At 53.7% G+C, this 14,839-nt stretch overlaps 1 protein-coding gene across 1 annotated transcript; it reads right to left on the bottom strand.

Moving 5' to 3' along the window:
* Positions 1-518: 518 nt before the first annotated feature.
* LOC144612333 (ubiquitin-like modifier-activating enzyme 1) lies at positions 519-12,395 on the bottom strand. Its single transcript, XM_078431908.1, has 5 exons — positions 12,306-12,395; positions 6,982-7,040; positions 4,178-4,346; positions 1,883-2,017; positions 519-629 (listed from the first exon to the last, which is right to left on the bottom strand). The coding sequence occupies exons 1-5, from the start codon at positions 12,393-12,395 to the stop codon at positions 519-521; spliced, it is 564 nt and encodes a 187-aa protein (XP_078288034.1).
* Between the last annotated feature and the right edge of the window lie 2,444 nt (positions 12,396-14,839).

Genomic DNA, 14,839 nt, shown 5'->3' on the forward strand with positions numbered 1-14,839 from the left:
CAAGAGAGAGCTAGATAGAGCTCTTAAGGATAGCGGAGTCAGGGGGTATGGGGAGAAGGCAGGAACGGGGTACTGATTGAGAATGATCATCCATGATCACATTGAATGGCGGTGCTGGCTGGAAGGGCCGAATGGCCTCCTCCTGCACCTATTTTCTATAAGGCAGGTACAGGATACTGAGTTGGATGATCAGCCATGATCATATTGAATGGCGGTGTGTACAGGCTCGAAGGGCCGAATGGCCTCCTCCTGCACCTATTGTCTATAAGGCAGGTACAGGATACTGAGTTGGATGATCAGCCATGATCATATTGAATGGCGGTGCGTACAGGCTCGAAGGCCGAATGGCCTACTCCTGCACCCATTTTCTATGTTTCTATGTATTGTATTGTAGAAGTCAGGAGGGAGAGATAGATCAGCCATGATTGAATGGCGGAGTGGACTCGATGGGCCGAATGGTCTGATTCTGCTCCTATCACATGTGCAGGGGAAGGGTGGGACCCCGGTCGGTCGTGCACTCACCCGCACAGCCCCTTGGTGTCCGCCACGATGAACTTGATCCCTTTGCAGTGGCAAAACTCCCCGACGCGAACCTGCTCTTCCAATGTGGAGTCCGTCAGCACCACCACCTTCATGGGGAGCGGAGGGGAGGGGAGGAGAGGAGAGGGGAGGGGAGGGGAGGAGAGGAGAGGGGAGGAGAGGGGAGGGGAGGAGAGGAGGAGAGGAGAGGAGGGGAGGGGAGGAAGAGAGGGGAGGGGAGGAGAGGGGAGGAGAGGAGAGGAGAGGAGAGGAGAGGAGAGGGGAGGAGAGGAGAGGAGAGGAGAGGGAGGAGAGGAGAGGAGAGGGAGGAGAGGAGAGGAGAGAGGAGAGGGGAGGAGGGGATAGGAGAGGAGAGGGGAGGGGTGGAGAGGGGAGGAGAGGAGAGGGGGAGGAGAGGAGAGGGGAGGGGAGGAGAGGACGAGAGAAGGTGAAGCATCAGAAACCCCTCCTCTCCCCACAGATGCCGACTGGCCTCTCGAGCGTTTCAACCACTCTTTAATTGAGTCTCGGCCGTCTGGCATCTATGGGTTTTGGGAGTTCATCCCGTCTCTCATTCACACACAGACCCGCAGACACGTACGCAGAGACAGACAGACACACATACACAGAGACATAGACACACAGACACATACAGACAGACACGCGCGCAGACACACACACAGACACACACAGACAGCCACACACAGACAGACACGCGCGCACACAGACAGACACACAGACACACACAGACAGACACACACAGACAGACACGCGCGCAGACACACAGCCAGCCACACAGAGACACACACACACAGACAGCCACACACACGCAGACATACAGACACACACATACGCAGACATACACACACATACACACACACAGACAGCCACACACACAGACAGTCACACACACACAGTCACACACACAGACAGACAGACACGCGCGCAGACACACACAGCCAGCACACACAGAGACAGACACGCGCGCACACATACAGCCAGCCACACACAGACAGACACAGTCACAGACAGTCACACACAGACAGACACACACACAGCCACACACACAGACAGACACGCGCGCAGACACACACACAGTCACACAGACACGCGCGCAGACACACACACAGCCACACACTCGCAGACAGCCACACACAGACAGCAACACACAGACAGCCACACACACAGACAGTCACAGACACACGCTCCCTCCACACTGTCCCATCTCTTACACAGTGAAGCTCCCTCCGCACCATCCCATCACACACACACACACACAGTGAAGCTCCCTCCGCACCGTCCCGTCTCACACACACACACACACACACACACACACGATAGTCGCCTCCACCCCGGCGTTTACCTGGAACTGCTGCAGGTAGTCCTCTGTCAGGTCGCCGGTGTAGGCTGTGACGGGCACGTAGGTGTTCAGCTCGGCCAGTCTGGGCTGCGAAACATCCGCCCTGTTCTTGAAGAGGTCAGCTTCGCGCAGGTAGAACTGGGAGCGAGGGAGGGGGAGGGAGAGGGAGAAAGAGAGACAGGCGGCGATGAGCTGAGAGGCCAAAGACCAACTAGACGACCGTGCCACATCCTTCTCGGCGGGACGGGTTTGGAGGGATACGTTCCAAGTTCAGACATGTACCAAGCGCAGGCTCGGCGATCGTTTCGCTCAACACCTCCGCTCAGTCCGTCTTAACCTACTTGATCTCCCAAAATGCTGGAATAACTCAGCGGGTCAGGCAGCATCTCTGTGGATAACGTGGACAGGTACAAAATGCTGGAGTAACTCAGCGGGTCAGGCAGCATCTCTGTGGATAACGTGGACAAGTACAAAGTGCTGGAGTAACTCAGCGGGTCGGGCAGCATCTCAGGAGAGCGTGGACAGGTACGAAGTGCTGGAGTAACTCAGCGGGTCAGGCAGCATCTCTGTGGAGAACGTGGACAGGTAAAAAAGTGCTGGAGTAACTCAGCGGGTCAGGCAGCATCTCAGGAGAGAAGGAATGGGTGACGTTTAAGACGTTATCTTCTTCAGACCGATGTCAGGGGAGGGGTCGGGACAAAGAAATGATGTAGTTGGAGACAGGAAGACAGTGCGAGAACTGGGAAGGGGAGGGTAGGGAGAGAGAAAGCAGGGACTATCTGAAGTTAGAGAGGTCAAGTTAGAGAATGCAATTATCTGAATGCATTCAAGAGAGTGCTAGATAGAGCTCTGAAGGACAGCGGAGTCAGGGGGTATGGGGAGAGGGCAGGAACGGGGTACTGATTGAGAATGATCAGCCATGATCACATTGAATGGCGGTGCTGGCTCGAAGGGCCGAATGGCCTCCTCCTGCACCTATTGTCTATTGTTTGTCTATTGCCACATCCTTCTCAGCGGGACGGGTTTGGAGGGATATGTTCCAAGTTTAGACATGTACCAAGCGCAGGCTCGGCGATCGTTTCGCTCAACACCTCCGCTCAGTCCGTCTAAACCTACTTGATCTCCCAAAATGCTGGAGTAACTCAGCGGGTCAGGCAGCATCTCAGGAGAACGTGGACAGGTACAAAGTGCTGGAGTAACTCAGCGGGTCAGGTAGCATCTCTGTGGAGAACGTGGACAGGTACAAAGTGCTGGAATTACTCAGCGGGTCGGGCAGCATCTCTAAGGAGAACGTGGACAGGTACAAAGTGCTGGAGTAACTCAGCGGGTCAGGCAGCATCTCAGGAGAGAAGAAATGGGCGACGTTTCGGGTCGAGGCCCTTCTTCAGACTGATGTCAGGGGAGGAGTCGGGACAAAGAAAGGATGTAGTTGGAAACAGGAAGACAGTGGGAGAACTGGGAATGGGGAGGGTAGGGAGAGAGAAAGCAGGGACTAAATGAAGTTAGAGAGGTCAATGTTCATACCGCTGGAGTGTAAACTGCCCAGTTGATGTCCAACGTCAGGGGGACATTTGGAGGGCGTATCTCCGCCTTAAAAATACCCAATGACTTGGCCTCCACAGCCCTTTGTGAGACCGTTTCATGAGACGCGAGAGAGAAGAGGGGGACCTTCTCAAGAGATGCACAAGAGGGAACGGGGGACGGTTTCAGAAGATGCACAAGTGAGATCAGGGCGAGTTTCCTCGTGAGTAGGATAGTGTTCGTGTGCGGGGATACCCACGTGACAAACTACACAAGCGAAATATGAGGTGCTGTTCCTCCAATTTGCGCTGGGCCTCACTCTGACAATGGAGGAGGCCCAGGACAGAAAGATCAGATTGGGAGTGGGAGGGGGGAGTTGGAGTGCTGAGCCACCGGGAGATCAGGTTGGTTCGGGCGGACTGAGCGAAGGTGTTCAGCGAAACGATGTAGAGAAGTTGACGTCTGGAACAGTGGATACAATAGATGAGGTTGGAGGAGGTGCAGGTGAACCTCTGCCTCACCTGGAAAGGTGAGGCCCAGCGCAAATTGGCGGAACAGCACCCCGTATTTCGCTTGGGTAGTTTGTCACGTGGGTGTCCCTTATTTGGGAGTGAGAAAGTTGGCAACCCTGCGTCCGACACAGGTAATGAATGGCAAGACCCTTGACGGCATTGACGTTGAGAGAGATCTTGGGGCAGAATCCACGGCCCCCTGAAAGAGGCGACACACAGGTAGGCCTTGCGTGATCTTGCCCCCGTCACCTGTGGCAGGACCTACCTGGGAGGACAGGTCGACCCATTGCGCCACTCGCTGGTCGTGGATGGTGACCGTCTTCACCCCTCCGAGGATGACGTTCTTGGCGATCTCCAGCCCCAGTCCCCGCATGCCCGAGATGAGGATGTTGGCATCCTGCATGCGCTTCATCGCCTCATGACCCAGGACGTATCTGTGGATGGAGTTTGGTTAGTCGTGGACCGTATTGGGAGACGGGCAACAGAGAGACAGGGTCGACTGGAATTTAGAGTCAAGTTAGGAACAGGGGACTTACAACGAGATCTGAGTGTCCTAGTGCATCAGTCACTGAAAGGAAGCACGCAGGTACAGCAGGCAGTGAAGAAAGACAATGGCATGTTGGCCTTCATAACAAGAGGAGTTGATTACAGGAGGTCCTTCTGCAGTTGTACAGGGCCCTAGTGAGACCGCACCTGGAGTACTGTGTGCAGTTTTGGTTTCCAAATTTGAGGAAGGATATTCTTGTTATTGAGGGCGTGCAGCGTAGGTTTACTAGGTTAATTCTCGGAATGGCGGGACTGTCATATGTTGAAAGACTGGAGCGACTGGGCTTGCATACACTGGAATTTAGAAGGATGAGAGGAGATCTTATCGAAACGTATAAGATTATTAAGGGGTTGAACACGTTAGAGGCAGGAAGCATGTTCCCAATGTTGGGGGAGTCCAGAACCAGGGGCCACAGTTTAAGAATAAGGGGTCGGCCATTTAGAACTGAGATGAGGAAAAACTTTTTCAGTCAGAGAGTTGTGAATCTGTGGAATTCTCTGCCTCAGAAGGCAGTGGAGGCCAATTCTCTGAATGCATTCAAGAGAGAGCTAGATAGAGCTCTTAAGGATAGCGGAGTCAGGGGGTATGGGGAGAAGGCAGGAACGGGGTACTGATTGAGAATGATCAGCCGTGATCACATTGAATGGCGGTGCGTACAGGCTCGAAGGGCCGAATAGCCTCCTCCTGCACCTATTGTCTATTGAGTCCGCAATGACCAGCGATCCCCGCACATTAACACTACCCTACACACACCAGGGGACAATTTACATTCATACTAAGCCAATAAACCCGCACGTCTTTGGAGTGTGGGAGGAAACCGAAGATCTCGGAGAAAACCCACGCAGGTCACGGGGAGAACCTGCGCCGTGGTCGGGATCGCCCCCGACATTACAAATTCATGAGAGGATTAGATCGGGAAGATGCACAGAGTCTTTTCCCTAGAGTAGGGGAATCGAGGACCAGAGGACATACTTTCAAAGTCAAGAGGAAAAGATGTCATAGGAATCCGAGGGGTAACTTTTCCACACAGAGGGTGGTGGGTGTATGGAACAAGCTGCCGGAGGAGGTAGTTGAGGCTGGGACTATCCCAACGTTTAAGAAACAGTTGGACAGGTACATGGATAGGACGGGTTTGGAGGGATATGGGCCAAACGCGGGCAGGTGGGACTAGTGTAGATGGGGCATGTTGGCCGGTGTGGGCACGTGGGACTAGTGTAGATGGGGCATTTTGGCCGGTGTGGGCAAAGGTGGGACTAGTGTAGATGGGGCATGTTGGTCGGTGTGGGCAAAGGTGGGACTACTGTAGATGGGGCATGTTGGCCGGTGTGGGCAAAGGTGGGACTTGTGTAGATGGGGCATGTTGGTCGGTGTGGGCAAAGGTGGGACTAGTGTAGATGGGGCATGTTGGCCGGTGTGGGCAGGTGGAACTAGTGTAGTTGGGGCTTGTTGGTCGGTGTGGGCTGGTGGGACTAGTGTAGATGGGGTTCGTTAGCCGTTGTGGGCAGGTGGGACTAGTGTAGATGGGGCATGTTGGCCGGTGTGGGCAGGTGGGACTAGTGTAGATGGGGCATGTTGGCCGGTGTGGGCAGGTGGGACTAGTGTAGATGGGGCATGTTGGCCGGTGTGGGCAAAGGTGGGACTAGTGTAGATGGGGCATGTTGGCCGGTGTGGGCAGGTGGGACTAGTGTAGATGGGGCATGTTGGCCGGTGTGGGCAGGTGGGACTAGTGTAGATGGGGCATGTTGGCCGGTGTGGGCAAAGGTGGGACTAGTGTAGATGGGGCATGTTGGCCGGTGTGGGCAGGTGGGACTAGTGTAGATGGGGCATGTTGGCCGGTGTGGGCAGGTGGGACTAGTGTAGATGGGGCATGTTGGTCGGTGTGGGCAGGTGGGACTAGTGTAGATGGGGCATGTTGGCCGGTGTGGGCAGGTGGGACTAGTGTAGATGGGGCATGTTGGTTGGTGTGGGCAGGTGGGACTAGTGTAGATGGGGCATGTTGGTCGGTGTGGGCAGGTGGGACTAGTGTAGATGGGGCATGTTGGTCGGTGTGGGCAGGTGGGACTAGTGTAGATGGGGCATGTTGGCCGGTGTGGGCAGGTGGGACTAGTGTAGATGGGGCATGTTGGTCGGTGTGGGCAGGTGGGACTAGTGTAGATGGGGCATGTTGGTCGGTGTGGGCAGGTGGGACTAGTGTAGATGGGGCATGTTGGTCGGTGTGGGCAGGTGGGACTAGTGTAGATGGGGCATGTTGGTCGGTGTGGGCAGGTGGGACTAGTGTAGATGGGGCATGTTGGCCGGTGTGGGCAAATCGGGCCGAAGTGCCTGTTTCCACACTGTATCACTCTATCACTCTATGGACACGGCTCCCTTGCGCTGTGAGGCAGCAACTCTACCGTGACACCACCTTAATCGAGGATCGCCATTAGGTATGGCAACGATCACACTGATTGAGATGCAAATAATGTGGGGTGGTTTTTGTACATTTGGTACACGTGACAATAAAAGAACCATTGAACACTTACAGTTGTCTCGAGTACAGTCCCTCATCAATTTCCGCTTCATTTCCATTCTTCGCCATGCCCTGAAATGAAAGAGATCGCAGTCAGCACAGAAACAAGTGGTAGAGATCCCTCTCACCATTGAAGCCCCCTCCACACGGTCCCGCCTCACACAGTTACTCCAAGGGTCAGACACACACACACAACACACACACAGTGAAGCTCTCTCCGCACCGTCACACACACACACACACACAGTGAAGCTCCCTCAGCATGGTCACACACACACACACACAGAGTGAGGCTCCCTCAGCACCGTCACACACTCACACACACAGTGAAGCTCCCTCCGCACCGACACACACACACACACACAGTGAAGCTCCCTCAGCACAGTCACACACACACAGTGAAGCACTCTCAGCACCGTCCCACACACACACACACAGTGAAGCACCCTCCGCACCGTCACACACACACACAGTGAAGCTCCCTCCGCACCGTCACACACACACACAGTGAAGCTCCCTCCGCACCGTCACACACACACACACACACACACACACAGAAGCTCCCTCAGCACCGTCCCACACACAGTGAGGCTCCCTCAGCACCATCATACACGCACACACACACACACAGTGAAGCTCCCTCCGCACCGTCCCACACACAGTGAGGCTCCCTCAGCACCGTCCCACACACACAGTGAAGCTCCCTCCGCACCGTCCCACACACACACACACAGTGAAGCTCCCTCCGCACCATCCCACACACACACACACAGTGAGGCTCCCTCAGCACCACCACACACACACACACACACAGTGAGGCTCCCTCAGCACCGTCCCACACACACAGTGAAGCTCCCTCCGCACCGTCCCACACACACACACAGTGAAGCTCCCTCAGCACCATCCCACACACACACACACAGTGAGGCTCCCTCAGCACCACCACACACACACACACACACACACAGTGAAGCTCCCTCCGCACCGTCACACACACACACACACACACACACACACACACACACACACACACACAGTGAAGCTCCCTCAGCACCATCCCACACACACACACACACACAGTAAAGCTCCCTCCGCACCGTCCCACACACACACACACACACAGTGAAGCTCCCTCCGCACCGTCCCACACACACAGTGAAGCTTCCTCAGCACCGTCCCACACACACACACACAGTGAGGCTCCCTCAGCACCATCACACACACACACACAGTGAGGCTCCCTCCGCACCGTCCCACACACACACACACACACACACACACACACACACACACACACAGTGAAGCTCCCTCAGCACCATCCCACACACACACACACACACAGTGAAGCTCCCTCCGCACCGTCCCACACACACAGTGAGGCTCCCTCAGCACCGTCCCACACACACAGTGAGGCTCCCTCAGCACCGTCCCACACACACACAGTGAAGCTCCCTCAGCACCGTCCCACACTCACACACACAGTGAGGTTCCCTCAGCACCGTCCCACACACACACAGTGAGGCTCCCTCAGCACCGTCCCACACACACACACAGTGAAGCTCCCTCTGCACCGTCACACACACACACAGTGAAGCTCCCTCCACACCGTCCCGCCTCACAGATACTCCCAGGGTCAGACAGGCGGAAAGAGAGAGGTAGGCGGACAGAGGGAGGCAGGCGGACAGAGGGAGGGAGGGAGAGAGTGAGGGGGGGGGAGGAAGGGAGGGAAAGAGGAAGAGAGAGAGGGAGAGAGAGAGAAAGAGGGAGGGAGAGGGAAAGAGCGAAAGAGGGAGGGGGAGAGGGAGGGGGGAGAGAGGGGGGGAGAGAGGGGGAGCGAGAGGGAGCGAGACACTGTCTTGCCACACACACTTCCAGGGTCAGACACACACACGCCCGCCCAGTAAAGTTCTACTCTTTCACACACAGTAAAGTTCGCAGTGCCATCTAATGAGGCAGTCAAACACACACACACACACACACACTGACACTGAGATGGCACACGCCCGGGTCAAAGGGAGTGACACTCCCTCCGCACCGTTCCATCGTGGACTCTCTGGTGCAGATGGCGAGCACACTCCTCTTTGCAATATCAAGTTCAAGCGCTAGAGTGGAGTTGTGGCTACGCCGTCCTGTCGCGACCACTCGTCCCTTCCCACCCAAACCACCCCATCCCCGGGCACTTTCCCCTGCAACCGCACGAGATGCAACACCTGTCCCTTTACCTCCCCCCTCAACTCCATCCAAGGACCCAAACAGTCTTTCCAGGTGAGACAGAGGTTCACCTGCACCTCCTCCAACCTCATCTATTGCATCCGCTGCTCCAGATGTCAACTTATTTACATCGGTGAGACCAAGCGCAGGCTCGGCGATCGCTTCGCTCAACACCTGCGCTCGGTCCGCATTGACCAAACTGGTCTCCCGGTGGCTGAGCACTTCAACTCTCCCTCCCACTCCCAGTCTGACCTTTCTGTCATGGGCCTCCTCCAGTGCCATAGTGAGGCCCACCGCAAATTGGAGGAACAGCACCTCATATTTCGCCTGGGCAGTTTGCAGCCCGGTGGTATGAACATCGACTTCTCCAACTTTAGATAGTTCCTCTGTCCCTCTCTTCCCCTCCTCCCTTCCCAGATCTCCCCCTATCTTCCTGTATCCACCTATATCCTTCCTTTGTCCCGCCCCCCCTGACATCAGTCTGAAGAAGGGTCTCGACCCGAAACGTCGCCCATTCCTTCTCTCCCGAGATGCTGCCTGACCTGCTGAGTTACTCCAGCATTTTGTGAATAAATCAAAGCGCACTGCTGGGGGTCAGGTACGGAGCGAGGCTCCCTCCACACCATCCCATCACACGCTCCTGACACAGAGATCAGACACAGAGCCACGTTCCCTCCACGCCGCCCCGCCCAGAGTTCTCTGGGTGGCGAAGCCCAAGGGCAAGGTTCCCGAGACTCGGAAGCTGAAGGTCGGCTTTTCACAGCTCTCCAACGTCTGTCACTGGCAGCAGAGGAGAGAGAAGCCCTACTGACAAGAACAGCCCTCTCCCTTCGCCACCTCCCGCATAGAAATATAAAAACATAGAGAATCGGTGCAGGGGGAGGCCATTCGGGCCCTTCGAGCCTGTACGCACCGCCATCCATTGTGATCACGGCTTATCGTCCACAATCAGTAACCCGTGCCTGCCTTCTCCCCATATCCCTTGATTCCACTGGCCCCTAGAGCTCTATCTAACTCTCTCTTAAACCCATCCAGTGAATCGGCCTCCACTGCCCTCTGTGGCAGAGAATACCACACATTCACAACTCTCTGGGTGGAAAAGATTTTTCTCACCTCAGTTTTAAATGGCCGACCCCTTTTTCTCAAACTGTGTGTGACCCAACCGACTCCTTTTCTCCAGAGATGCTGCCTGACCCGCTGAGTTTAGTTTAGATTTATAAGAAGATAACTGCAAATGCTGGTACAAATCGAAGGTATTTATAGACAATAGACAATAGGTGCAGGAGGAGGCCATTCAGCCCTTCGAGCCAGCACCGCCATTCAATGCGATCATGGCTGATCACTCTCAATCAGTACCCCGTTCCTGCCTTTTCCCCATACCCCCTCACTCCGCTATCCTTAAGAGCTCTATCCAGCTCTCTCTTGAAAGCATCCAACGAACTGGCCTCCACTGCCTTCTGAGGCAGAGAATTCCACACCTTCACCACTCTCTGACTGAAAAAGTTCTTCCTCCTCTCCGTTCTAAATGGCTTACCCCTTATTCTTAAACTGTGGCCCCTTGTTCTGGACTCCCCCAACATTGGGAACATGTTTCCTGCCTCTAATGTGTCCAATCCCCTAATTATCTTATATGTTTCAATAAGATCCCCCCTCATCCTTCTATATTCCAGTGGATACAAGCCTAATTGCTCCAGCCTTTCAACATACGACAGTCCCGCCATTCCGGGAATTAACCTAGTGAACCTACGCTGCACGCCCTCAATAGCAAGAATATCCTTCCTCAAATTTGGAGACCAAAACTGCACACAGTACTCCAGGTGCGGTCTCACTAGGGCCCGGTACAACTGTAGAAGGACCTCTTTGCTCCTATACTCAACTCCTCTTGTTATGAAGGCCAACATTCCATTGGCTTTCTTCACTGCCTGCTGTACCTGCATGCTTCCTTTCAGTGACTGATGCACTAGGACACCCAGATCTCGTTGAACATCCCCTCTTCCTAACTTGACACCATTCAGATAATAATCTGCCTTTCTATTCTTACTTCCAAAGTGAATAACCTCACACTTATCTACATTAAACTGCATCTGCCATATATCCGCCCACTCACACAACCTGTCCAAGTCACCCTGCAGCCTTATTGCATCTTCCTCACAATTCACACTACCCCCCAGCTTAGCATCATCTGCAAATTTGCTAATGGTACTTTTAATCCCTTCATCACAAAATGCTGGAGTAACTCAGCAGGTCAGGCAGCATCTCGGGAGAGAAGGAATGGCTGACGTTTCGGATCGAGGCCCTTCTTCAGACTTAGTTTAGAGTTTAGTTTAGAGATACAGCGCAGAAACAGGCCCTTTGGCTCACCGACCAGCGATCGCCCGTTCACACGATAGTTTGGTTTAGAGATACAGCGCGGAAACACAATCCCTTCCCCACCGACCAGCGATCGCCCGTTCTATACAATACAATGCAATATATCTTTATTGTCATTGTACAGGGGTACAACGAGATTGGGAATGCGCCTCCCATACGATGCAATAATTTAATTAGCTAGTCAGTATTAATTTAAACAACCCAATGAAACAAATTGTAACAGTTTTAAAACAGAATAAAGTGCAAGTAGATCTGTGCCGGTTCACTGTGCGATGTGACCATCCGGCTCAGTAGGACCGGTTCATAGCAGCTATGGCCCTGGGGATGAAGCTGTTCCTGAGTCTGGAGGTGCGGGCGTAGAACTACACTAGCTTGGTTTAGAGATACAGCGCGGAAACAGGCCCTTCGGCCCACCGAGTCCGCGCCGACCAGCGATCACCCCGTCTGGTAGCATTATCCGACACAGACTGGGGGGATAATTAACAATCTTTACCGAAGCCAATTAAACTGCAAAGCCGCACGTCGTTAGAGTGTGAGCGGAAACCGGAGCACCCGGTGAAATCTCACTGGGTGAAGACATTTTTTCTCATCTCAGTCCTAAATGGCCTACGCCTTATTCTTAAAGGAGAGGCTTTCTATTTGCTACTCCCTCCTTTCTCTCTCCCCCCCACCCCCCCTCGTCCGAACAACACACAATGTACACTCCCACACCTAAAACAGTGACCACCATTTTAGGAAAAGACTCCTGCTACATACCCAGCAAAGTGAAAATCCTTTTTTTGCTGCTCGCACTTCCTGGTGCCCGAGTAATGCATAATTTAGTGCTTGTAATGGTCGATGACTCATCATGACAAATTGAGTCACCGACACCAATTAAAGGCAAGAGATTAAGTGTCCGTGTAGAAAGGAACTGCAGATGCTGGTTTACACCGAAAGACAGACACACAAGGCTGGAGAAACTCAGCGGGTCGGGCAGCATCTCTGTGGAGAACGTGGACAGGTACAAAGTGCTGGAGTAACTCAGCGGGTCGGGCAGCATCTCTGTGGAGAACGTGGACAGGTGCAAAGTGCTGGAGTAACTCAGCGGGTCGGGCAGCATCTCTGGAGAACGTGGACAGGTACAAAGTGCTGGAGAAACTCAGCGGGTCGGGCAGCATCTCTGTGGAGAACGTGGACAGGTACAAAGTGCTGGAGTAACTCAGCGGGTCGGGCAGCATCTCTGTGGAGAACGTGGACAGGTACAAAGTGCTGGAGTAACTCAGCGGGTCGGGCAGCATCTCTGTGGAGAACGTGGACAGGTACAAAGTGCTGGAGTAACTCAGCGGGTCGGGCAGCATCTCTGGAGAACGTGGACAGGTACAAAGTGCTGGAGTAACTCAGCGGGCCCGGCAGCATCTCCGTGGAGAACGTGGACAGGTACAAAGTGCTGGAGTAACTCAGCGGGTCGGGCAGCATCTCTGGAGAACGTGGACAGGTACAAAGTGCTGGAGTAACTCAGCGGGTCAGGCAACATCTCTGGAGACGTGGACAGGTACAAATTACTTGGCCTCGACAGGCAAAGAATCCCACAGATTCACCACCCTCTGACTAAAGATGTTCCTCCTCACCTCCGTTCTAAAAGAGCGTCCTTTAATTCTGAGGCTGTGCCCTCTGGTCCCAGACTCTCCCACTAGTGGAAACATCCTCTCCACATCCACTCTATCCAGGCCGCTCACTGTTCTGTACGTTTCAACGAGGTCCCCCCTCATTCTTCTAAACGCTAGCGAGTACAGGCCCAGTGCCGCCAAACGCTCAGAAGGTGGCGTGGGCTGTTGCCAGTGCTGACTTCGGTGAATTCCATTGGCGACTACCCACGTCAGCCGGCGACAGGTACTGGCATCAAAAGCGGAGGCCAAAATGACGTGAATTATAGACAATAGGTGCAGGAGGAGGCCATTCGGCCCTTCGAGCCAGCACCGCCACTCAATGTGATCATGGCTGATCATTCTCAATCAGTACCCCGTTCCCGCTTTCTCCCCATACCCCCTGACTCCGCTATCCTTAAGAGCTCTATCTAGCTCTCTCTTGAATGTATTCAGAGAATTGGCCTCCACTGCCTTCTGAGGCAGAGAATTCCACAGATTCACAACTCTCTGACTGAAAAAGTTTTTCCTCATCTCTGTTCGAAATGGCCTACCCCTTATTCTTCAACTGTGGCCCCTGGTTCTGGACTCCCCCAACATTGGGAACATGTTTCCTGCCTCTAAAGTGTCCAACCCCTTAATAATCTTATACGTTTCGATAAGATCCCCGCTCATCCTTCTAAATTCCAGTGTATACAAGCCTAGTCGCTCCAGTCTTTCAACATAGAAAATAGGTGCAGGAGTAGGCCATTCGGCCCTTCGAGCCTGCACCGCCATTCAATATGATCATGGCTGATCATCCAGCTCAGTAACCTGTACCTGCCTTCTCTCCATACCCTCTGATCCCTTTAGCCACAATGGCCACATCTAACTCCCTCTTAAATATAGCCAATGAACTGGCCTCAACTACCTTCTGTGGCAGAGAATTCCACAGACTCACCACTCTCTGTGTGAAGAAATGTTTTCTCATATGACAGTCCCGCCATTCCGGGAATTAACCTGGTGAACCTACGCTGCACGCCCTCAATACCAAGAATATCCTTCCTCAAATTTGGAGACCAAAACTGCACACAGTACTCCAGGTGCGGTCTCACTAGGGCCCTGTACAACTGCAGAAGGACCTCTTTGCTCTTATACTCAACTCCTCTTGTTATGAAGGCCAACATGCCATTGGCTTTCTTCACTTGTCGTAGCTTGTCGCGGGTGGACGTAGGTTGACCTCAGTTGGCGCCTGTTTGGTCGTAGGAGGACGTCCTAAGTCGAGACGACTGGGTCGCCGGTAGCTTGCCTTAGCTTGGCGTGAGTTGTTGTAGCTTGTCGTAGACATTGTCATGGGGGGGGGGGGGCCCAGTCGACGGTTTTTCGACGACCTGCTACGACTCTGGCATATATAAGAAAAGAACTGCAGATGCTGGTACAATCATATTTCATATTTTATTTATTTCATATTTCAGATACAGCGCGGAAACAGGCCTTTTCGGCCCACCAAGTCCGCACCACCCAGTGATCCCCGCACACTAACACTATCCTACACACACTAGGGACAATTTTTACATTTACCCAATCAATTAACCTACAAACCTGTACGTCTTTGGAGTGTGGGAGGAAACCGAAGATCTCGGAGAAAACCCACGCAGGTCACGGGGAGAACGTACAAACTCCTTACAG

Source organism: Rhinoraja longicauda, chromosome 44 (assembly GCF_053455715.1).
Source record: "Rhinoraja longicauda isolate Sanriku21f chromosome 44, sRhiLon1.1, whole genome shotgun sequence".
NCBI lineage: Eukaryota > Metazoa > Chordata > Chondrichthyes > Rajiformes > Arhynchobatidae > Rhinoraja > Rhinoraja longicauda.